Source organism: Chlorocebus sabaeus, chromosome 21, assembly GCF_047675955.1.
Source record: "Chlorocebus sabaeus isolate Y175 chromosome 21, mChlSab1.0.hap1, whole genome shotgun sequence".
NCBI classification, from domain to species: Eukaryota; Metazoa; Chordata; class Mammalia; order Primates; family Cercopithecidae; genus Chlorocebus; species Chlorocebus sabaeus.
In genome coordinates, this window is record NC_132924.1 from 57,440,946 (window position 1) to 57,466,945 (window position 26,000).

Sequence of the window (26,000 nt, forward strand, 5' to 3'; positions counted from 1 at the left end):
TTATCACAATTAAAAATAAATTTTTAAAAAGAGAAAAAATACTTAAATAATAAGGAGTGCTAACATAACCATGACTAGTTATCACCATCTGATAGTGCTTCCTTTGCATGTAAATCATGCTCTTGTTTTGGGGACATTCATAAAGAATAGAGATTATTAAGAACTGAAGTGGCACTGCCATGTAACAATAGCATAATTCCAGTTTGTTCTACTTACCAGGACTGCCCTCCATGAAAGTATACAATTGTAGATAATCTTTTTTAATTGGAGAGATTTCCTCTTATGTCCAATTTTATACAGAAAGCGAGACTTTTTTATTGTGCCCCTAATTTTGTGTAAATATGACTGCATTGTATTAGTAAACTGAATAAGGTAGTGCATTCACATAAAATTTAACATCACCAAGAAGGCTTTACCTTAAGAATGTAATGATGAATCACCATTTTAGATAGACTGATAGGTAATTTGTTAACTGATTTAAAAGAGAAAAGACCTAGATCATCTTAGTGAGTACCAAAAAAGCATTTAATAAAATTCAATACTCATTCCTAAAGTTCCAAGCAAACTAGAAAGAGAAGGAAAATTCCCACAAAACTACAGCAAACATCATTCTTGATGGTGAAGCATTAGCTGCATTTGTATTAATGTTCAGAACAGGAAGAAAATACCCAACAATACCATAACCATCAGTAATCTACTAGAGTTCTTAGTAATTCAGTAAAACGAGAAAAAGAAATGTGAGATAGAAAAGAAAAAAGACAAAATAGTCATTAGAGACAGTAGGGACTGGCTCAGTTGCCCAGGCTGGTGTGCAGCAGTGCAATCATAGCTCACTGCAGCCTGAACTCCTAAAATCCTGTGCTCGAGAGGTCCTTCTACCTCAGCCTCCTGAGTAGCTGGGATTACAAGTGCTCACCACAACACTCAGCTAATTTTTTTTTGTTGTTGTTTTTTGTAGAGACAGGGTCTTGCTATGTTGCCCAGGCTGGTCTCTAACTCCTGGCCTCAAGCAGTCCTCCCACGTCAGCCTCCCAAAGTGCTGGGATTATAGGCATGAGCCACCAGGCCTGACCTAAAGCTGTAGTAATTTAAAAAGTGTTATATTGGCACAGGAATAGACATGAGACATTAAAAAAACAAAACAGAGAGTCCCTAAACAGACCAATATGTAAATGTCAGAGATCCAGCACATGATAAAGGTGACATTTTGAATGAGTGGGAGAAGGATGGGCTATATGCCAGGCATTGTTCTAGGCACTGGGATCTAGCAGTGAACAAACTTTCCACAGTCAGTATGTAGATATCACTTTTCTCCACCCTCAGCTCTCCCTGGAATCACCTAGTCCACTAACCTTCTGATTACCCTATGAAGAGAATAAATCCCTGATTTTCTGTATCAACTAAACAAAATCAGTTATTTTCAGGCTTTCAGTGTACCACCTCCCCGTTATTATTTTTTTTATTATCTTTTCTCTGTTTTTTGAGTTTTTATGGCTTTATGCCACTACTTTAACCATAATCTCTATTTATCCTTCATGTACAGTTCCCACGTTAGTCCATAAAATTACTTAAGCTTTTGTATTTAACATTTTTCCCTGTTTTGGAAAGGGTCTAAAATTCCCAGGACTCCACAGCTTTGCACCAGATAAGCCTGGAGGAATACTAATGATGGATCTAAAAGAAGAAAAACCGAGGGCACGGGAATTAAGAATCAGCCGTGGGTTTGATTTGGCCTCATTCAATCCACATGGCATCAGCACCTTCATAGACAATGGTAAGAGCCAATGAGCTACCAATGTTCAAAGTAACGTGTGATAGTTCACAAATGACTGTGAAAATAGATTCGAATCATATTTATAGGAAGAGAAGAACAATTAACTCATGAATGATTTCTGTATTCTTCATTGCAAAGTTGTTCATTTGCCTCTTCAGCTGGCAGTAAGTTATGCTACATTTTGAAATTTCTAACAGGTAACATCTGAAAGAATGTTTATATGTCATAATCTTTTTATATATCTATGATCATTGCATTTAAAAAAGAACTGTATTTTTGAATTAAACTAGAAACAGATTATGCATGAATTCTGTATATGGAGTAGGAAACACTTTCTTAAAGGTCAGGGAACCAATGATCAGAAATAACACCAGACAGACAGCAACAGGAAAGACAGAGAATGATCTGTTAGGTCGTCCAACAGCTTATACATTCAGCCTTTCCTTGCCTGTGGTATTTAAATGTCAGTGTCTGCCCAGAGGTCCTGTGGTTATGTCTTGTAAATTAACTCTGTTCTTTCAATTCTTTAGATGACACAGTTTATCTCTTTGTTGTAAACCACCCAGAATTCAAGAATACAGTGGAAATTTTTAAATTTGAAGAAGCAGAAAATTCTCTATTGCATCTGAAAACAGTCAAACATGAGCTTCTTCCAAGGTATTTTCTCATTTTGTTCCTTCTCTAATTTATCCCCAGCATTTTCAAACAATCCCCATGGCGGGTTGTCCTGCCATCTTTTATAAGTGCTAGTGTATATATTAGCTAATATGTAAGAGCTAAAGAGCTTATATTTCTTTATTTATATGTGTGTGTATATAGTTTCCTTATAAACCAGGGCGAGCCCGGCATATGAAAGTTGATGTCACTCATTATACTATTCACTGTTCTATGCTGACTCCTTTGAGAAATGATGAAGTGCCTGACTACAGGGTGATACTCTTCAGGCCCATCTTGAGGGTAGAAGGCAAACCCTAACATTTTTTCCTGCTGTCACCCTCCATCTTAGATGACTTATCACGCAGATGAGTGTCTTGCCAAGGAAGAGTGACCTCTTTTTTATCGGGTTTGTATGCTTTGCATGGAACTTTATACCAATTGCTTTCATAGGGTTAGCGGTGGTTGCATGCTAGTAATCCCATAGAATTAGGGCCACTCAAGTTGAGAGTGGGTCATTACACTTCAAGAACATAAAGCTGGTTGAAAATGTGGCTAAAAGAGAATCATGTGTACCCCTACTCCCAGTTCAGTGTATATTAGCCTACGGCTTCTTTTACTTTAAACTCGATGAATATTTTTAATTTCTAATGAAATTAGAAATTATTCTAATTTCTAATTTCTATCTAGGGCCTATCTATGCCTATCTAGGGCATAAGCATGTAACTTCCAATCATTCCTTCCAAAAATGCACTTGATAAAAAAAAATAGGAGCATACGTACCATCCAAGCATTATGGTGCTCTTTTAGGAAAAGGAGACCTACCTTCCCCATAGCTCTGTATTTTTCATTTAGCAAAGAATAAAGCAGCTCTTTCAGAAATTTTTGCATAGAGTAATTGGAATTTAAATTTAATAAAACCCTCGCCTAACTGGTCTTAAAAATGAAATTGTTTTTAGCATATAAATCTCTCACCTGAAGCATTGTACTATGGCAATTTCATCATCCATCTCTCTGCAGGTGTTTATTGAGTGCCTATTCATTCTCAGCATGTCAGCTTTGTGAGGCAGGTAGAAATTGAACAGTCAGCCTTAGTTTGACTAATAACTAAGCAAGGGAAATTAGAAAAATCCAGGAACTGAGTGAATGGAAGCTAGGTAAAGGTTACTGACTGCCTAACCAGCTCATCAGCCAATCAGGCTGTCTCCAGCTCTGTACTGTGGACAGCTCTGTCCTTACATGTAATTGTTAAACTCTACATTTCTTGCTGTCAAAAAACATGCCTTGATGGCACTAAGTTCCCTCTTCTTTTATAGTAATCCTGCCATAATTGCTAAATGACCTGTGTTCAGATTACCTGGTACCATACAAAATTGTTCTCTGGCAACAATATTATAGTATATTGTATATGAATATATTCATGTGATTTCAGCTCATCTTTTCCTCTTACCAAAAATTTAAAGCACATGTTGTGTAAATCATATGAGTACTTAATATTTAATATGGAGACTAACAGGCCTTTTATTTCCTCTCACATGCTATTTTTCTTTTTCAGTGTGAATGACATCACAGCTGTTGGACCGGCACATTTCTATGCCACAAATGACCACTACTTCTCTGATCCTTTCTTAAAGTATTTAGAAACATACTTGAACTTACACTGGGCAAATGTTGTTTACTACAGTCCCAATGAAGTTAAAGTGGTAGCAGAAGGATTTGATTCAGCAAATGGAATCAATATTTCACCTGATAATAAGTACGGCCCCTTATAGAATATCTTCATTTTTCTTCAGTTGTGGTGCTGGCCAAATTCTTTACCTTGCTTTCTTTGTCAATGTGAAAATAGTTTTCTTGACATTTATGTTGTATTATACATGTAATATGTAGATACACTATGTAATTATGTATATTTTGTATATATATTTACATATATACTTAGTCACATTATTTATATGCAAATATAATACCATATATGTAAGTATACTATATAATACAATAATATATGTGTATTTACATATAATATATAAAGTTTGGAATACATCACTGTCAAATTTAATTTTATAAATATAAATTTTAAAGTGTGATCATACTGATGCATACATATTGAAGTATCAGGTATTTCCTTTCAAATAAATGTGTTGTTATTTTTATTGGCTATATATTATTCCATTATAAGGATGATCTTAAACTAATTTAACCAATTCTCTATTGATGGATATGTGTATGGGGGTGGGGAGTTCTACATAAAAAGGTTGTATACTTCTTATGTACCATGGAAGTTTAAACAGGTATTTTTTTTTTAAAGAAAAAGTCCCTAAGAGAGGGTTTTCTTTTTTTGGAGATGGAGTCTCACTCCATCGCCCAGGCTGGAGTGCAATAGCGTGATCTCAGCTCACCGCAACCTCTGCCTCCTGAGTTCAAGTGATCCTCCTGCCTCAGCCTCCCGAGTAGCTGGGATTACAGGCATGCGCCACCATGCCTGGATAATTTTGTATTTTTAGTAGAGATGGGGTTTCTCCATGTTGGTCAGGCTAGTCTCCTAGTCTTGAACCTCCGACCTCAGGTGATCTGCCAACCTCAGCCTCCCAAAGTGCTGGGATTACAGGCATAAGCCACCGCACCCAGCCCTAAGAGAGTATTATAACATAATGGTTAAACTCGCTGATTTTTGACTCATACAGGCTTGGGTTCAAATCCCACCAAAGGCACTGGCTAAATGGTTCTATGAGCTAATTTTCTGTAGAACAGACCCCTAGAAATAGAACGATTTTCTCAAAGAGTGTGATTCTTTTAAATGTTAACTTTAATAGATATTGCCAAATTGTCCTCCAAAATTATCTCATTATTTTTATATGCGTAACCACAACCTGTAGGAGAAGATATTAAATTCTTTATTAGCTTTCTTATCTACTGCCTCAGCACACTGAAAAATTTAAACTACTACAAATACAACATAAAATAAATTTGGCACTCCTTGACAACTAAATACCCTTATTTTTGTGATCCAGTTTCTCCTCCTTTCTCGTTGACTATAGAAAAAGAATGTGGAATCATTTAATTTAAATTGTCTCTAACTGACCTGATCCAACCTTTGCAGCCAAGTCTGTTTTTCACTCTTATATTTCCATTATGAGAGTCAACTTTCCAGTCACCCAATCTAACAAAAAAATAACAATAATGAAAAGGGAGATTCAGCTTTTACTCCTCTTTCACTGTTCCTATCCAGCCGGTAGGCAGGTCCTGTTGGTTCTACCTGTGCCTCCTTCCTCTACCCCCAAACTCCTTTCCCTTTGAGTGAGACCTGCCTAGTTTAGGTTCTTATCTTCTCTGACTAGCGTATGAGACTTTCTTCCAATTTGTTTTCTGTCTACTTGGATTTTTTGCACTCTTGCCAATTTTGTCTTTCTATGTCTATTAGCCTTGAAGGGCTCCCCAAAGGGGGAACTCTGTCTTCCTCACCTTTGACCCCTCATGCCAGCACAGTGCCAGGCACAAAGCAAATGCTCAGGAATTGTGGAACAGAACTGACCATTTGTTGCCACTTTATTATTCTAAGATTTCAGTGGAATCCAATTGCTTTTTCACATCAAGGCAGAGTAAAGGGTTGAACTCTCATAGGCCAGCTCCAACCTCCCTTTTTACTGTTTCCATGCTTTCTGTGCTTTAGACAAAGAACTCATTGTTTTAAACATTCCTTCATCTTGTTGCTCCTGTGATTCTGCTCTTGTGCTTGCTTCTGCCTGGAAAGTGCCTCCTCCGTCCTCATCTCCTCAAATCTTGTCTCTCCTTACACAGTCACTGCAGATGCCCCTTCCTTGGTGAGCCTTTCTGTGTCCTCAGAAGTTAAGCTATTTCTAGACCTGAACTATTTCATGCTTATTAGGTGTTTAATGTGTACAAACCAGTGAGATTGTTCCAACATACTATAAACTTTCTAGGAGAGATGTTTATATCTGCTACAACACTTGAGTTCATGGCTTTTTACACATGATAATTGCTCAATAGAACAGGTGCCATGAAACAATCAATTCAATGAATAAAATTATCTCAAAATAGTCCATTAATTCATTCACCTTTGATGTAGACAGATTATTCTGAATTGATACTTATCTCTTACTCTTAAAATTCTCTATGTATTAATAAATATTTTATTGAATATTAAGGAATAATCACCATTTTAATAAGAGTTTCTTTACCATATATTTCTATATGTACATGATATTTAGAAGTGTCAAATTATATTGTGGAATGTAAAAGCTTTTCTTGTGAAGCCAAGCATTTGCTTTATTGTCATTTCAGTGGCAAATATGGACTTCATATTCAAAATGATGTTCTATATTATTTTTCCTTACAAGCTTTTTGAAAAACAGTTTAGTAATTTCAGATTGTTGTAGCACCACTGAATTGATTCTGAAAGCTTACTTTTTAAATAAAAATTGACCTTTATCAAGGATTCCTTGGGGGCCCATGATTGATTAACTTTTTGGCAGGTTATTAAGACTTACTCTTTCATACTGTATTAATGAAGCTTTGTATTGGCATGGAGCTCTAACCAGTGTGTCCTTTCTGCGAAGGTATATCTATGTTGCTGACGTATTGGCTCATGAAATTCATGTTTTGGAAAAACACCCTAATATGAATTTAACTCAATTGAAGGTAAAATATTTATTTTTACCTATAGACAGTAATCTGTTGTGCTTTGCAATGACGTGGTTTTTCTATAAGAGTACCACATGTAGAACAAAATATGGATGCCAGTGTAGCTATTCTGGGTTTTTAAATACTCCCTACAACTAGGGAAAGCTCCTGTTTCCAGCGATCACAAGGACTGACCATGATTACATGCAGCAGCAGGTTGAGAGTGATATTTGCATCAGATTTAGGGCCCATTCCATGAAGTATTGATGGCAGTGGAAGAATTCCAATAGGAATTTTCACAATTGAAAACTCTAATAGATGCATTCTCAAATGAAGATTTATGCACAGTGTCAGTTCTTTCAATAATAAATGAAGGTAAAAATTGGGTTCCACACCATTATTATTTTCTTCCTACTCAACAACACATATTTTAGGGTAAGAATTTCCTATCTTGCTTTGATAGAGTTCCTTGAGCTAACCGATCATTGTGCATCTTTTAAGGGAAAAGGAGTTCAGTTTTTAAGAGATTTTTAGAGAGACTGATTATCACCCTAACTTTCTTAGTTTCAGGGAAGAAGCGACTCAATACCAGTTTTTAATAAGTTCCTTTTAAGTAATATTGGTGTTAGAGGGTGGAAGCAGGGCAATGTGTAATTTCCTCACATGTATAGAGGCAGGAAGGTTACCTCTAAATTGTTTAATCAAGTTTCTCGTGTCATTTAGATATTGACAATTTCTCATTTGGAAGGTACTTGAGCTGGATACACTGGTGGATAATTTATCTATTGATCCTTCCTCGGGGGACATTTGGGTAGGATGTCATCCTAATGGCCAGAAGCTCTTCGTGTATGACGCGAACAATCCTCCTTCATCAGAGGTTTTTATATTTTTAGTTTTTCAACCTTAATTATTCAAGTCCTTTTGAACTAACAATACAATAAATTGTCACAGGGATGATTTGTTTAGTTATTTTAAAGCAATAATAAACTTATGTCGTGGTTTTGTAATTGCTTTAAGCTGATAATTGACAGAATGTTACATTGTTCAAATACTTTAAGAAAGGTAATCTTTTGATGTATTAAATTATGGTGGAAACTAGTCAAAAGGCATTTTTATAAAGACATGTGCCCTTCTTGGGTGGTATACTGACAATTTTTAAAATATCTGATTTATTGTCAGCTCACCACATGATGTGATATTTGTTCATGTTGAAGTAGTGTGAAAGTAGGCATATTAGTATGAAAGTATTTCTATTAAAGCTGAATTGCTATAATAACACTAAATCCTGTGTTGGCATGGAATAACTAGATGGTTTAAGAAAGTACTTTCTTTGAAGCCTGGAGAAAGTACTTTAATTTAAACATTAAAAAATTGGTAACTGCTATTTTTCAACAGCATGTCCCCTTAATCAGTGTGTCATTGTGGAAAACAGGGCTTATTGGTGATTGAGTGACATGCATGTACGGTGGTCTTATAGTAATACTTTGTATCCCCTGAATAGGTTCTCCGCATCCAGAACATTCTATCTGAGAAGCCTACGGTGACTACAGTTTATGCCAACAATGGTTCTGTTCTCCAAGGAAGTTCTGTAGCCTCAGTGTATGATGGGAAGTTGCTCATAGGCACTTTATACCACAGAGCCTTGTATTGTGAACTCTAAATTGTGCTTTTGGCATGAAAGTGCAATAACTTAACAATTAATTTTCTATGAATTGCTAATTCTGAGGGAATTAGCAACATTGACCCAGAAATGTATGGCATGTGTAGTTAATTTTATTCCAATAAGGAACGGCCCTTTTAGTTCTTAGAGCACTTTTAACAAAAAAGAAAAATGAACAGGTTCTTTAAAATGCCAAGCAAGGGAGAGAAAAGAAAAAGCTGCTTTCGAATAAAGTGAATACATTTTGCACAAAATAAGCCTCACCTTTGCATTCCAACTGCCAGAACATGGATTCCACTGAAATAGAGTGAATTATATTTCCTTAAAATGTGAGTGACCTCAGTTCTGGCACTGTGACCACTATGACTGTGTAGAACTACTGATAATAACGTATTCTGATGTTTTGTACTTACATCTTTGTTTACCATTAAAAAGTTGGAGTTATATTAAAAACTAACTAAAAATCCCAGTTTTGTCTGTGTTTAATTCTCAAGGCATATGCCTAGGAGAAATGGGAAAGCAGCTGCTTCCTTATGGAGTTTGGATAGTCAGGCATGGCCATATTAATTTCTCTTGTGGAAAGCCGAAAGTGAATGGACGCTTAATTTGACATAACAGCAACAAAAATCAATGACATATTGCAACTCAAATTCCCAGTTCCTAAGGAGGCTTCCATCAGCTGTCTTCCTTAATGGGAGTCCTCTTTAGATACAAAGAGGAAATAAGGGTTTGGACAGGAAGGTCATGCCACCTCCTCATTGAACAGAACTGTGAACTAAAGTCAGGAGAGATGAAGTCAGTTGTCCATGACCACGTGGTTAAGCAGCAGCAATGCTAGGATCAGGACTGCATGCCCAGCTCACAGAAGGAGAGTTTTTCTGCTCACTGTACCTCATCATGAGCCCTAGAGAGAGACTTTCATGTGTTTCTTTCCATTGTAATTTATCAAAGTACTTCATTTCTCATACTTTTTCCCTATCATCATCATGAAAATATTTGTCAGTTAATTACGATATGCCAAACAATGCACTGAGAAAGTATTACATTTGTTATCTTATTTAATCCTAATTGCAGCTGTAAGTATTGATATTATATCACTGTTAACATTTCACAGATGTTCAGTCTATTTCTGATGTCAGAGCCTGTACCACTAACCACTACATGATACTACTGCCATACAACGAACTAGTATTTTGTTACTCACTTTTTCCTAATGTACACAGTTTCTTCGTGTTTTGTAGATATCAGTTTGAGTTCTGCTTTTAGATGAATTATTTAATGGCTTTTAAATGTAAATTTCAGTAGTAGTCTTAAATTTGGCCTGTATCCATTTGGCCTGTGTTGTTATTTATATATTTACCTAGTTTGTTACATATTGTATTGGATTTATTTCATGCTAAAATAATTTTTTTTTGTTTACATTATCCATGGGAAAATGCTAAGTCACAGATGAATATAGCAAGATTAAATATTGCAGACCTAGGGATCCAAATGAAGAACTAGATGTTTTAGATTTTATGAGATTATATCAATGATTATCTAAAAAGCTACATTTATAAAAAGTACTGGAATACAGTAGGCATAAAACAAAGTTGGTTTCTATTGCATTTATTACAAATTTTAGAATAAAACCATGTCCTTTGCAGCAACATGGATGCAGCTGGAGGTCATCCTAAGCAAATTAATGCAAGAACATAAAACCAAATATTGCATGTCCTCACTTTTAAGTGGGAGCTAAACATAGAATACACAGACAAAGATGGGAAAAACAGACACTGGGGACCACTAGACAGGAGGGAGAATGAGGCTATGGGCTGAAAAACTATTGGGTACTATGTTCATCACGGTAGATAGGACCATCCATGAAACCTCAGCATCATGCAGTATACCCAGGTAACAACTCTACACCTGTACTCTTTCACTACCCCCTCAAAAAATACTGGGGAGTACAATTTGCTGGATCATATGGTAGAAGTTGTTTAATTTTGAAGGAAACTGCCAAACTATTCCAAGTTACTACACTGTTTTGCATTTGCACCAAGCAGTGAATGAGAGTTCCTGTTACTCCACATCCTGGCCAGCATTTGGTGGTGTCAGTGTTTTAGATTATACTGTTATGAAGTGGTATCTCATTTTGATTTGCAATTCCCTGATGACATATAATGTTGAACATTATTATGCTCGTTTGCTATCTGTATGTCTTCTCTGATAAGCTGCCTGTTTGTACCATTGGCTCATTTTAAAATCTTTTTTTGTTGTTGTTTTCTTATTAAGTTTTAAGAGTGCTTTGAATATTTTGAATAACAATCCTTTGTTAGGTATGTCTTTTGCAAATATTTTCTCCCAGTCTGTTGCTTCTCTTCTTATTCTCTTGACAGTGTGTTCTGCAGAGGATATTTATTTTTAAAAGCAAAATCAGGGCACCTCTATAAGATAATATAGCCACTTCGAATGATACTACAGAATATTAGCATAGACATGTGCTCACAGTGTATTTTGAATAAAGCATGCAAGTATTTAAAAAATTTTTATTTGGACAAAAGTATATGTAAGTTAATAAGCACATGTATGGCCAGCCACGGTGGCTCACGCCTGTAATCCCAGCACTTTGGGAGGCCGAGGTGGGCAGATACCTGAGGTCAGGAGTTCGAGACTGGCCGGACCAACGTGGAGGAACCCCGTCTCTACTAAAAATACAAAAATTAGCTGGGCGTGGTGGTGGTGCATGCCTGTAATCCCAGCTACTCGGGAGGCTGAGGCAGGAGAATCCGTTGAACCTGGGAGGCAGGGGTAAGGTTGCGGAGAGCCAAGATAACACCACTGCACTCCAGTCCGGGCAACAAGAGCCAAACTCTGTCTCAAAAACAAAAACAAAAACAATTTATAAAAAGCACGTGTATTATTTATCTTAGAAATAAAAAAAAAATAAGAATCTCTGATTTCTGACCTCTCTGGACCATGAGGAATTGTATCAAGCTCTTAGTATATTGTGCACTTATTTATGGTGCCCTCTCTCTGATCTTATACTGAGCTGAACAATTGAAAACAACTGAAACTGTGATTGGGATATGACACCATGAGGTGAATATAGGTCTTACAGGTGTGAGTATGTGTTAATTATTTTTACTCCAAGATTCTGTTTAGTGACAGTAATTGTTTTTTACTTTTTACAAAACCTCAGCTCTTTTATAACAATGAAATGTGAACATGAATACTTAATACAAGGAGTAAGATTAAATATAAGCTATAATACAGTATTTTTTTCATGTTGCATATGGATTAATCCTTAATTGCAACTCATATAAAGCTGATTATTTTCTCTGGACGTTGATTTGCTCAGTTTGAATCCTATCTTGGAGTCACAGCCAACCTAGGCTAGTGAATATCTACTCTTCTCAGCAAAGCAATGAAAAAGTAACAGCTTAAAAGTAACCCACCACCACAGCAGCCACTTCTACCTTTCTGTGACTACTTGTAGTTTTCATTACTCACGCTGCTTTCCAGGGAAGAATTTCTGGGTGTGAGAGAAGGAGCTGGGCGGGAGAATCCCAGTAGCATTCTCTCTTAGCTTTCTGCGCCTGCTTTTCAGCACTTTTCTTCTAGTGTATTTTAATTTTCATTCTCTTTTTATGAGTTAGGTACACTTTGAGATATTTAAGGAGATCTGTATTTATTTTTTTGTGAACTTTTTTTTTCCTTCAAGGATGTTGGCCTTGTTCTATGAATTTCTAGGAGTTCTTCATGTGTAAAGGAGGGAATTATTTTTCCAGCTCATAACTAACTCATCCATTATGCAATTCTTGATAGGGATTGAAAACACCAGGAAAGGATGTTTTCCATTAGAAGAGAAAGCAGTACAGATACTTTCAAACTTTTAAAATCATGGAACCTGTTCTCCCATCACAGGTAGTATTGAGTGCAGAAGATATTATTCAGACCTTTCTTAAGAAAGGGCTAATGTAAAAAATATATTTATTACATGAATTGATTCAAGGCCTGAAAATGATTAGGATAAACATGACTTTTGTCAGTCCACTTTAGAAAACTCTCCAGACTTCTCCTATAATATAAAATGGAAACCACAACTTTAAATGGACTCTCTGAAGCTGGGCACAGTGGATCACACCTGTAATCCCAGCATTTTGGGAGACTGAGGCAGGAGGGTCACTTGAACCCAGGAGTTCATGACCAGCCCAGGCAACATAGCAAGACCCCCATCTCCATGAAAAAAAAACCCAAAAAACAAAAAACACAAAAAAATTACTACAGCATTATATATAAGATATATGGTGGCACTTGCTGTAGTCCCAGCTACATGAGAGGCTGAGGTGGGAGGATCACATGAGCCTGGGAAGTAGAGGCCGCAGTGAGCCATGATCACACCACTGCACTCAAGCCTGGGTGGCAGAATGAGGCCATGTCTCTAAATTTTTTTTAAAAAATGAACTCCCTGATTTTCTATTAATATTGCTTCTGTTTCTTGGCCCCCATATCCATAAAAACAGCCCTCTTTAACAGATTCTCCAAGCCTAGACACCTTTCTTCATTTCTCCCTCTCCCTCACCACCCCTTTGCTCATATCCAACCAACTGCCAGTCCCTCCACCTAAACATTTCTCAAAACCATACAGTTATAAGAACTTTGAGAAACAAGCTCCTCACCTTCTCCAGTCACCCTCACATATCTCACCCAGAAAGGCCTCCAATTATCTCCCAGCCTCCAGGAAAGGTAAGTGCTCCACGTGCTCCATAATCCACTCTCATCATTGTGGAGCAATGTTTCTAAAACACCTGCCAAAACATGTTACTTCCAGTGGCTTCCCAATGCCCCTTAGAATATAATTCAAGTTTCTTAACTTGGCCTGCAATCTCCCTTCCTTTCCAGATTCAATTCTCACCATCTTCCTCCCAATCATTTAAGCTCAGTGATTCTGAAAGCATGGTCCCTGGGCCAGCAGCATCAGCATCACCTGCAAACTTGTTAGACATGCAAATTATCAAGCCCCACCCCAAATCTAACAAATCTGATACTCTGGGTCTAGGACTCAGCAATCTCTCTTTTAAGGAGCCCTCCAGGTGATTCTTAGGCCTGCTGAAGTTTGAGAACCGCTGCTCTATCTGTACTGGACCATTTCTATTCCAATTCCCCTACTTGCCGATGCCCTGACCTCTTTCTGTGAACCTCACCACCCTGTCTCCACTTAATTAACTCCTTCTCCTGGTCATACAATCTGACAAGTTCATGTTCAATCAAGTAATGTAATATGCTGAATCTACCTTGAAGTGTGTTCCAAACTAGAGTCACTGAGGGGCTACCAGATATTGATGAAAGATCCTCTGAAGACACTTAAAGTGGAAGATAAATCTAGAAAGAACCTCCCTGGCAAAGTGTGCCCTTCAAGGATCCCCCCATTCACTTGGTGCTTATATAGTGAAATGTGAGCCTGCTGGTACCCTGGTGCTCCTCCTGCTAAATACACTCAGCTCAGATGACTCCTAGCACACCACAGGCTGCACCTGAAGTCCTGATTGGGGGCACCTTCCCCATGGTGGGTTGCAGGAAGTCACCAAACAAGGTATCAGACTTTCACTACCTGACTTCATTATCAGTGCATCTTCAGAATGAAATTAAGAATTTTATTTAAATTCAGAGATACCTAAATATTTAATAAATAAGTACAAATTTAAAATAATAAATTTTCTAAATAATAGAAGTCACTTCTTAAAATAATACAAATCTCTGGTCCTCTAGCTTTTCTCTCTCCTGAGTAGCACAAGACACATTAATGACATGAAGTTGCACCCAGGTTTTAAACAGTGGTTTCTATGGCTTAGGACAATGTTTCCTAATGTTCTAAAATCCATATCCTCTTTTTAAAAAACAGCTTTATTGCGATATAATCGTAATCTCTTTTGATTTGTTGCTCTTCTTTATCACCACCTCTTTTTCTCAGCAAGATTCACTGATACAAACAATCTTTTTAAATTAAAAATGTAGCGATTGTAAACATGATCAAGATATAAAGTTTGAAAATTTTAAACATCACAGAGGGTCATACAGTAAAAGCAAAGTCTCCTTCCATACTCACTGACCTCCCCACTCTCCATGACCCCAATCTTCTGCTCTCAAAGTAACTACTCTTCAGTTTATGTCTAGATTGTTTATATATATATATACACACACACACACACACACACACGTGTATAATATGTAATTCCCCTAATTTTATACCTTAGGATTATACCACATGTATATTCTGCATCCCCCTTAATGGCATTTTGATTATCAGTGGTGTTGGACTCCCTAGATCTACATACAGTATTGTATTACTTACTGTTTAAACATATAGCATTGAATTTGGTCTACAGTAGCTCTTTGAAAGCCCCACTATACATGTAAGGAAAGAAGGGTCCAGAGGTGGTGATGGGTGATTTCAAAAGATTAAAGAGCCAACTACAAATGGAACGGGATCTTGAATTGAGGCCTTTTGAATTTATCTGTCCTGCTCTTTGAAAGTCAACAAACCCCTTTTACAATACTGATGTACCTGTGGCCTCTTGACCAAGTCAATTTGGCCTATTGCTAAGAGCAGATTTAGATGGTGACACTTGATACAGTGGCCTCCAAAGTTTGGAATTCTTTAATGCTAATTTGCCATGCTGGGGATTTGAATTACTGATTATGGTATTCAAATAAAAACTAACCACCTCTAGGGTTTAAAGTTAATGTACACACACACACACACACACACACACACACAGACTCCTCTGCTTAAAGTGAAGAATTTTTAAACAACTTATAGCTAACACAGAACTTCAATCAATTGCCCAAGAATATGCTTCTTTCTTTACCCCTGTCTTCATGCTATGCTGCAAACACAGTGATAAGGAACATGAGCTCTGGAGTCACCTGATCTGAGTCCACGTGGAGGCACTGACACTTCTTAGTTATGTAACCTTAAGTGAATTATTACTTTACCTCGCTAAGCCTCACTTTCCTTCTTTTTAGTCCCATCAAACTTGCAGCAAGCAATTCACTGTACTTCTTTGAAGGTAAGGTTAATAAGAAGTAATGTGACAAGGCATGCAAATGCTGAGTGAAACAATAATGTGACTATTATTATTTCATTATCCACTCCATTTATTTTTTATTCTTCTAATTTTTCTTTCTCCCAAGTCCATATTTTACATCCATCCATCTAATCATATCTATTGAGCCATTATTAAGCACAAAGTTCTATGGATGGCACAGGAAAACCCAGCCATCAATGGGGTAGAGTCCTTCCCACAGGAGCCTTACAATCTCAAGCAAAGTTCAGAATTAATTAGTGGTTAATTTTTACTGACTTCATAAAACGTATCAAGCACAGTGCAGAGCACTTGACACTCATTATCACATTTAATTTTAAGCTACCTGTGAGGTGGACTCTCTTTTACAGAAGAGGAATCTGTAGCTTAATAAAGCTGAGTACCTTATCTAAGCTGGATCCAAACTCAGGCAGCCTGACTCCCAAACCCTGCATGCATGTCTACACCACACCCCAGGCCCCTCAGCTCTGTGTGCCTTCCTAACTTTGATTCCTCCTCTGCTTGCACTCTTTTAACATTAGTCATCTTAACAAGAACTCTTATCTATACAATTCAAGACGTTACACTGTCCTTTTAATACAAGCCTTCTTCCATAGCTTTTCTAGAGGCAGCATGGTAGAGGCAGCTCAGTTAAGGGCCCAGATTTTGGAGTCTGCTGCTTGACAGCTGTGTGACCTACAGCAAGCCACATAAGCACTCTGTGCTGCAGGTCTCACCTGTAAAATTGGGGTAAGGCTACCCACACCCCAGAGATTGTGTTGATAATTAAATGTGTTAGCATAGGTAAAGGTGTCAGCACAGGCAAAGCACACAGTCAGTACTGCATAAGTGGTGGGCTTCATTATTCATCCTGTAATTATGTATTCACAGTAGAATCATGTATCCCGTAGGTCAGGGACCACCTTTTCTTTTTTTAATACCCCCAGGATGGGCAAATCTTGCTCTCTCAACAAACAGTTTACTCAGTGGAACCCAACAGAACTAATGTTTCTTTCTGTCCGTAAATAAAAATAGATCATGCTTGAAGATGCTACTTTGCCCGACATGCTCCTTGTCTTCCCCCATGTTCAGTTCTTCCCCCTCCAACCTGGTCTTCATCAGGAGAGGGGAAAGAGCATTTCTTGCCTGGCAGGAACTCCAGACCTAGAAGAAAGAGGTCCTACCCTGCCAAGGAAACGACCTTCCCCTTCATCGCCTCTGCTCCTCTTCCCGTTTCCCGTGTCTTTTCCTTCTTTTCTCCTGGTGTTTCCTTCTCCCGTTAACTCTGGGGGCAGACACAGAAGTCCGTCTGGGCAGCACACTCCGAGGTAGGGCACGAAGGTCAGGAGACAGGTTCCCGCGCCCCAAATCTTGGAGAAGATGAGTTAAAGCTCTTCGCTTCGATTACCTTCGCCCTTCCGTGTCTCGGGAGCAATTCAGCGTCACCTCACGTCTTGCCTTGCAGAAGTCCGGAGTTCCAGTCCTGAACTGGAGCTCCCCCTTCCCGGCCCCTCCGGTTTCCCTCTCAGGCCATCTGAGGAACTGAGGTAGGATTTAGCGGGTTTTAGGAGCAAACTGCCTCCACAACTCGGTCCTGGGCTTCCTCTCCGTTGAGCCTTGACCTTGGCCCAAAAAACAAGGAATCCTGCACGTGAAGCTGGCCTTGAACCAGGGCGGCGGGGCTGGGCGGGACTCGTCGGCGCCCTGCTGCAGCACCTGGGCAGCTCACCAGAGTGGGAGGCGCGGGCGGGAGGGGCCGAGCCGGCCCCAATCCGTAGGCGAGGCAGGAACCGCCCGCCGCGCCTCCGGGAGCTCTCGGCGCTGCGCGTCGCCTCTGGGCGACCGAGACCATGGGGAAGCTCGTGGCGCTGGTCCTGCTGGGGGTCGGCCTGTCCTTAGTCGGGCAGATGTTCCCGGCGTTTAGGTGAGTGGCATCTCGACAGGGCGCCCTCGACTCTTTCTCTCTTCTTCCAAGTGAGGTCAGGGGCTGACTGGCGCCCCCTTCCTAGCGGGTAGGAAAGAGCAGCTTTGGAACCTCACTCCTCCATCGCACCCAGCAAACTACCCCTTGAGACTCGCTTATGGGGAAAGTGAGCTACTTGCGTTTCCAAAGACTGCCAAGCCGAATTACTCCCATTTATTTTTTGAAGGTTATGACCCCCCTTTACTTTCTGAAGATCATGACCCCCTTTTACTTTCTGAACGTCATGACCCCTTTGCCAGCTCACCCTCAACATTCCGCTTGGGAAAAAAGGATGTCCATTGGAAACGCTGGACTGGGGAGAGGATCAGGCTACCAGTTGGATGTTTATGGCTGACCGAGACATTGCCCAGGTCTAGCTAACCACACAGAAGTACTGAGTTATGGAACCTATCCTAGATTTAAAGAACTGGCCAGATGGCAGGGCAAACCAGCTGAAACCTGCAGTTGGTAACTGGCATTTGGTAGGCATTTGACTTTTTGAAGTGGAAGATACAATGGTGATAGCCAGCCTAGAAATGTCTCAGGAAAAGTCAGTACTGGGCTAGAAAGAAGAATCTTTAAGTGGTAATATACATTCATAAGTGGATCGAAAGCCTCTGTTTGCTTTCAGTTGTGTTTGAGTGTTTATGTATTTCTCTTAATAGAAGCTGGTCTTCTCAGAGGATTATGTCTAGAATCTGTTGAGGTGCGTGATGCCTATTAGTAATATTTCCAGTTTGAGAATTTTACTGTTACATTTGCTCCCAGTGCAACCACATGGAGAATCATAAAATAATAGTAATAATAATAAAGTAGATCTAAGGGGTATTTTTTTAAATAAATGACTGTAAGGTAAGTATCAAGTCTTCCTGAATATACTTTAATACAAATTTTAAATTATCCCTGATATTAGAAGAATGTGGAAACATTCCATTTCACTCTGGAAACAAGAAAATTGTATTGAAAAATAAATTGGCCAATTGTTTAAATTGTGGTTGGTTTAATGAATTTACATACTTGAAAAGTAAGTCAGCATAAAATTTAAAAATTAAAGCAAAAGTGACAGAGTTTGACTATTAGCACACCCTGTTGAATTTTGGGAAAGCAGTTTGGAAGGAGAAGTTCAAAGGGCAAGACTGTAGGGGATTAAGTGCAGATTTATAACAGACGATACTTTAGAAAATTAAGTAGGACTATTTTGTGCATTTAAATTAGTGATATTGTTCAATTACTCATACTATTAAATAGTGTCTTTTATTTGGGCAGCAGAATGTTTTCCATGTAGAATCATATTATATTTTTTCAGCAATAACTGAGTAAGGTTAGCTGATATAGGTAAAATACCCATATAATGTCCACATTATGTAAATAAACATAAAAGGAGGTACCTACTTAATTGTTATATCATTCATAAATTATGATAAAGATAGTTAACCAACACAAAGATGTTTGAAGTCCACATTTAAATGTACATTTTGAATGCTGTGCCTTGATTTCCAGGGTTGGGTTTTATCTTCTACAGAGAAAGGATGAATGCCTCTCGAGAAGTGGAGCCAGTAGAACCTGAAAACTGCCGCCTTATTGAGGAACTTGGTATGTATGTGACAGTACCAAGAGGAGCCAGCACAGCTTCTTGGTCTCCATCCACCTGACTGAGCCCTACCAACTCATTTAATTACCTGTCACTACTTAAGCCCTCCCAGTGGGACATCTGCCCCATCCACTCTGCCTCATGCAAGGTCTTTAGGGGTGTCCTAAATGACATCCTTTGTGGCTTTTTCTCAGCACATTTCCTTACTGACATCTCTCCACATTACCTAAAGAATGTCATTGACCACACCCTGGTTTTCCCCTCACTGAATGCTTCTCCTTTCCTGTCTGTGATATTTCACTCTTCTCCTTGTCCTCTGTTACCTTCCTTTTTTTTCTTCCTTCCTTCTTTCCTTCCTCCCTCCCTTCCCTTGTTGTCATTCCTGGCTTCAAGTGTTATTTTTTTCAAAATTTATCTACAAGTACCAAGAGTAATATGACTTAGCCCCTCCCCTCAAGAACCTCAGACCCGGCTGGCACAGTGGCTCACACCTATAATCCCAGCACTTAGGAGTCCGAGGGGGGCGGATCATGAGGTCAGGAGATTGAGACCATCCTGGTCAACATGGTGAAACCCCATTTCTACTAAAAATACAACAATTAACCGGGCATGGTGGCGGCGGGTGCGTGTCGTCCCAGCTACTCGGAAGGCTGAGACAGGAGAATCACTTGAACCAGGGAGTCATCGGAGGTTGCAGTGAGCCGAGATCGTGCCACTGCACTCCAGCCTGGCGACAGAGCGAGACTTTGTCTTTAAAAAAAAAAAAAAAAAAAAAGAAGGAACCTCACAGCCATATGTAACAAACCTGCACGTTATGCACATGTACCCTAGAACTTAAAGTATAATAATAATAATAAATAAATTAAAAAAAAAAAGAAAAGAAACTTTCTACTGGTTTAATGGAGGAAAAAAAAAAAAAAATTCACCGAAATCCCACGGCCCAGTCCCTAACCTTACAAACTGCAGCCCTTCTTTTTTAGTCAGTTAAAGGGTAGCTCCATCTCAAACTTTCCCTAAGCTGAAATCTATCTTACATTTCTGTCCTTTTCTCCCTCATCCTCCCACCCACAACCAGCTCTGCCTGTAGACATTTCCTATGTATGGTACCCTCATTCTCAAAAGATTCAGTTCAAAATCCAGGAACCATTGTTCCCCGCTTGTCCCTCATGCTTCTACGTGAGACATGGGCTAATCTCACCTACTAGCTAATGCCACAGCTGCTTATTTGGGCTCCACACCTCCAATTCTTCCTGACATTGCTAACAGAAAAATAAAATAAAATCAGACTAGATTGTGTTCCCTGTTCTGAGAATATGTTCTTTCACTTTCTCACCTTTGCTTATGAAATTCTCTCCAAACTTACTTATTCCTCCGTCTCTGCTTGCTGAAATCAGCTGCTGAATTCTCACTGCACTCTGAAGCTCCGATTCACTTATGACACCTGCCACATGCCTTATATTATAGCTGGCAGTGTTCTCTCTTTCACTATCCGATTGTAAACTCCCTAGGGCCAAGGACTGTGACTTATTTATTAGAATGTGATGGGATAGCTTATTTTGGGATATGATTTTCTATTTTATTGCTATATTAAAAAATACAGAAAAAGTGCCCTTTTGATTTGAGTTTTCTGCCTTTTTTGCCTCTCAATTTCTAAAAAATAAAGTAATCTGAACCTTGCACTCCCTAGTCTTAGAGGTGGTTTGTGCTAGCAGCTGGAAAGCAGAAGAAACCGAAGAAACTCCCTTTCCTGAATTGTTTTTAAGAACCTGAGCCCCTTCAAGGGATTCTGATGGAGAAGGGATATAAATATGTGGATATCTTTGAATAATGGGGACCCTTACCCCACTGGCTGACAGCATTCTGGGAGAGGAGCAGGACCTCTCCTGGAATGGTTGCAAGGTATCTTTAGAGATGCTGGACCCTGTGTTCCAGCTAAGGTAAAGACCTTGTGTCAATGTATGACATGGAAGTAGCAGAATTGTCTAAATAAATAATTCGATGATACATAGTATAGAATGAATGCCAGATGGCCTTTCCAAAACATTCTGCTTAGGTTTAGAACCTACCACCTAAAATGATTTCATAACCCTAACAGAGAAACCCAGTAATGACTCAGATTGGATTTTCCATCAACTTAGCGGAATGGAGTATCAGAGTGATTTATTTAATTTTAAAAATAAGGAAATGTGATGTTTACTCATTTGTTTACTGTTTTGTGTTGTAGTAGTATTCATATTCACTATACAAATAACTCTCAAAATATATAAGCCTGCAAATAATTAAGAGGTGTAATTAGATTAGATGATTGGTAAGGTCTAGTCTGACTCTTGAATTGTATCACTCAACTAGATTTGAGAAGGTAAAATTAGAGTTAATATTGTAAGTCTTAGGTCAATGTTCTGATTATCCAAATATTTTGAAGAAAATGACTTAGTTGGAAGCAGGCTGGGAGCAGAAGAAAAAAATGCCATGTTACTTCTCATGTCTATTGGCATATGTTTGGTGAACTAAACAAGTTAGAATGATGATGGGTCATGCGTCAGTAGGACAATACTGATATATATCTTTTGAAAATGCTGCTTTATCAAAGGCTTGGTGACTATGAGCAGCCTGTTGTGTCCTTTACAAACATCTACATCATCCTCATAACCAATTTGTAAAGTGGATGCTGCTATCTATGCTTTGCAGATTAGGAAATTGACATACAGAAGAATTAAGTTGTTTGCCCAATGGTCTGGAACTAGGGGGTGATGGGCTTAGCTTATGAGCCAAGACCATTTCCTTCTATGCCTTTGTACTCTCTGTTGTGTAACACCACCTTTCTTATCTACTGACAACACATTTTTTATTATGGAAGCTTCAGGAAAGTATTACAACAGCAGGAAAACAGAAAATCTGAGATGCGAACAGCTGAAATATTACTAGGTATAGGTTAATCAAAACAAGGCAGGCTAGATATTTAAATTAAGATAACTGATAAGATAGTACTTACAAGTCACAACTAGTTGAAGAGTAGAGGCTTTATAAAGCCATGAAAAGCTGCTGAAGGATTTTAGGTAGGGTATAGTAGGTTGTAACAGAGCTGGAGAAAAATTCTTATTTGTATTTTCAAGACCCAGATTTTTGAGGTTTATTTTATTGGTGGAAGAAACTCTTATTTTGTTTTTCTTCCCCAGTATTTTTTTTCTGGGAAGAAAAGTTGAAAGATGAAATATATCTTTCTCCGGAAATCATATCTCATAGATCTTTTTGTATTACGTTCATCTTTTTCTCCAAGGCTTTGAGGGTCAAGGATTGTTTTAACCAGGATGTTATCTGGCTGCCCTTGGCATCTAATCAAAGCTGCACTTGAAATATGAATACTTCAGTAGGGCTTTCACTGGGCAGGATTATCGAGTAGATGGCCTGTGTATTTAATGCCTACCTGCCTTCCCTTCCACTCCTTTCCATTCTATAGCTTCCCATGTCTCCAAGATATGCTTCTACACCATAGTAGGTTCCATGGGTTTTCTTAACTGACTATCAGAAACTTCTCTCCAAGATGTGAAATGACGATAATAAAATTAACTGATAGTAATGTTTTGATGTGACCCTTTATCAGAGTGCCTGTAGGGGATGACTGGAGAAATGAAGAAAAGAGTAAAGAAATGAAGTTATGCCAAGTAGTAGTAGGGTTGACAGGCTAAGAATCAGTAGGCACCTATTCATAAGGCTGATTTTAGACTTAGCAGTGGGGTTTTAATGATAGTTGTGCATAGACTAATAAGTGTGTGGGAAAGTCTCAGAGAAAGGTATCCTGGAGGCTTTTGCTCCCACAGGTGCCATTGTTGCTGAGATGCATGGGGCCTGTCATGCAGGCACAGTGTAGGTGGGAAGAAGGGGTGGTGACACTGTGCAATCTTGTGTGGTAATTCTTTTCCACTGCTGAGTGCAAAGCGCCAGCTTTCCCATGCTCCGGATGGAGCAAGTAAATTAAGACAGGCACAACACATCTGAAAAATGCCCACTCTGTTTTAGGTGAGTTATTGAAGTAGGTTTATGCTGTCAGAGGAGACATGTAAAATTGTGTTTGGAAGAGAAGAGGAGCCAAACACAATTCAGGATATCTTGGACTCAGAAATCATCACCTACTTTTCAATAGTTTAACCTCAATACATGACAAAGTTCAAAAAACAAAAAGTGTTTATTTCTTTTTTGAATGAGCCAGCTTTATTAAGAGCTTCTGCAGTGAAAAGGCAAGTATTATGTTGAATATAAGGATACAACACTGAATAAAACCCAGTTCTTGCCTTCAGAAAGCAGACCATCTAGTAGGAAATTAACAAGTAAACAGAGGGGTGCAGCCCAGTATGAAAAAGATCATGGTAGACATAGTCACAGATGACCATATTAATACATAAAATGGATGCTGAAACCAGGAAAGTTTGCATAGGTTGAGAAGGTGGCCCCAAACCTCCAGGAGCCTGTGACCTTGGCCAAGTAGAGGTAAGGTTAGGATGGGAAAGGTCTGAGTGTTGCAAGGAGAAAGCAACATATGCACAGACATGCTGGTGAATGAGTCTGGCCCATTTCACAGTGACTTAAAACAACCACCACTATTTTGCTCAATAATGTGCAATGTTGACAGGGCACAGTGTAGGCAGTCCACTCTGTTTCATTTACATCAGCTAGAATGACTCAAAGGCTGGGAACTAGAGTCATTTCTAGCTCCTATGGCCTGATCTAAAGATGATGCTGACTCTCTTTCCACTTTGGGTGATCCCTCTGTACTCTTTCCTCTGTAGTTTTACAATAGCCAGACTTTTTACATTTTGAACCAGAGTTCCCAAGGTGCATGTCTTAAGAAATAGAGAGAGAGAGAGCCAGTGGCAGCTATGACTATGACTTAGCCTAGGATGTTATGTGGCATTGCGTTCATCTTATTCTATTTGTCAAGGCAGTTACAAAGTTCTACCCAGCTTCAACAGGAGAGAATATAGACTTTACCTCTTGCTGGAAGAGTCTGAACATCACATTTTAAGAACAAGTGGCGATGATACATATTGGTTCTGACGTATTTGTAGACTATAGTTTGCCACACTAGATAACCATTGTCTTCAATCTCACTTCTGTCTACTTGGAACCACATCATATGCAGATCTCTATTCCTACTAGAAGCCATGACAGCTCCTTTATCATCTTGTTCTCAGTCAAAACTTACTTATTGTATGTCTCTTTCCATAGAAAAAAATGCTGAAAACTGGCTCTTAATGGGAAAAAAGATCTGACTAAACTTTCGTATTAATTCTCACTAATCTTTCATATTTATTTATACTCAGTATTTTATTACTCAATAATTTCCCAATATGATTGTATAATGATAGTGTTTTAGGCTTCACGTTGGAAGAGAAGGAATGCTTGGCAGAGAGGCCTGTAATAAAAGACCTTCACAATTATGACTTTCCAGATTTTATTATTGAGTCTATAGACCAGCCTTCTATGGGGAATAAAGCTGAATCTCTCAGGACATGCCCTGGAAATTGTTACTTAAAGAGTAAATCTAGGATATGAGTTTGTTTTCTAGGTATTTGCCTTTTTCTCCTGAAAATGGGGTTCTAAAAAATGATTTAGTATTTGAGGAGTCTAATTCAAGTTTTACTGTAGAGTAGCCTGCCTGTGAGATTCCCAAAAGTTAATATAGTTTCCTAAGTAAATGGTTGAACAAGTCGACAATTTCCAAAAGAAGTTTCCAAAAGATATTTGTAGTTTGGACTGTGAGATGTATTTTTTGAGCATTCATATATGCATTTTTCTGATTCTACCCTTCTTTTGCAGAAAATGGCTCTGAAGATATTGATATACTTCCTAGTGGGCTGGCTTTTATCTCCAGTGTGAGTATTTTCCATGCTGCTCTGATGCTCACATCAATAGCTGTATAGACAGTGCATTAATGTTGTCCACTGGAGCTGCCAGATGGATCCCTACACTCTCATCCCACCTATGGGTAAACCAGTCAACTAAAAAAGCCAAAACAGGATTCTGGAGGGCTAATTAGAACACCACAGGAATGCCCAGCTTTGACTGCCTCATGGTGGGCAACTCCCTGTGGGTAGTGGCATACTCAGTAGGGTCTTGATAAATGTGTATTGATTTCCATTCGATTCCTACACTAGTCTCCAGATCGGTCCTATTGCTATCCATTCTCATCATTGCCCTATTTGACTGGGCTTCCGCTTCTAATTGTGAATGGTAGTTCACTCATGATTGGCTCTCTGTTTATTATTGGTGTATAGGAATGCTTGTGATTTTTGCACATTGATTTTGTATCCTGAGACTTTGCTGAAGTTGCTTATCAGTTTAAGGAGATTTTGGACTTGGATGATGGGGTTTTTCTAAATATACAATCATGTCATCTGCAAACAGAGACAATTTGACATCCTCTTTTCCTAATTGAATACACTTTATTTCTTTCTCTTGCCTGATTGCCCTGGCCAGAACTTCCAACACTATGTTGAATAGGAGTGTTGAGAGAGGGTATCCTTGTTTTGTGCCAATTTTCAAAGGGAACGCTTCCAGTTTTTGCCTATTCAGTATGATATTGGCTGTGGGTTTGTCATAAAGAGCTCTCATTATTTTGAGATATGTACTATCAATACCTAGTTTATTGAGAATCT

General features: G+C 38.7%; 2 protein-coding genes across 2 annotated transcripts in view; both read left to right on the plus strand.

Moving 5' to 3' along the window:
- The window catches only part of PON2 (paraoxonase 2), a 29,604-nt gene extending 20,409 nt beyond the window's left edge, over positions 1-9,195 (plus strand). Inside the window, exons 4-9 of the mRNA XM_007982113.3 lie at positions 1,609-1,774; positions 2,305-2,431; positions 3,984-4,184; positions 7,003-7,084; positions 7,815-7,943; positions 8,568-9,195. Of these exons, the coding sequence (XP_007980304.1) occupies positions 1,609-1,774; positions 2,305-2,431; positions 3,984-4,184; positions 7,003-7,084; positions 7,815-7,943; positions 8,568-8,726 (864 nt within the window). The 3' untranslated portion in view covers positions 8,727-9,195. The remainder of the gene's footprint in view (positions 1-1,608; positions 1,775-2,304; positions 2,432-3,983; positions 4,185-7,002; positions 7,085-7,814; positions 7,944-8,567) is intronic.
- An 8,341-nt stretch (positions 9,196-17,536) lies between these two features.
- PON3 (paraoxonase 3) overlaps positions 17,537-26,000 on the plus strand; it is a 29,184-nt gene continuing 20,720 nt past the window's right edge. The window contains exons 1-3 of the mRNA XM_007982111.3: positions 17,537-17,717; positions 19,279-19,349; positions 25,162-25,217. Coding sequence (XP_007980302.2) covers positions 17,644-17,717; positions 19,279-19,349; positions 25,162-25,217 — 201 coding nt within the window. The 5' untranslated portion in view covers positions 17,537-17,643. The remainder of the gene's footprint in view (positions 17,718-19,278; positions 19,350-25,161; positions 25,218-26,000) is intronic.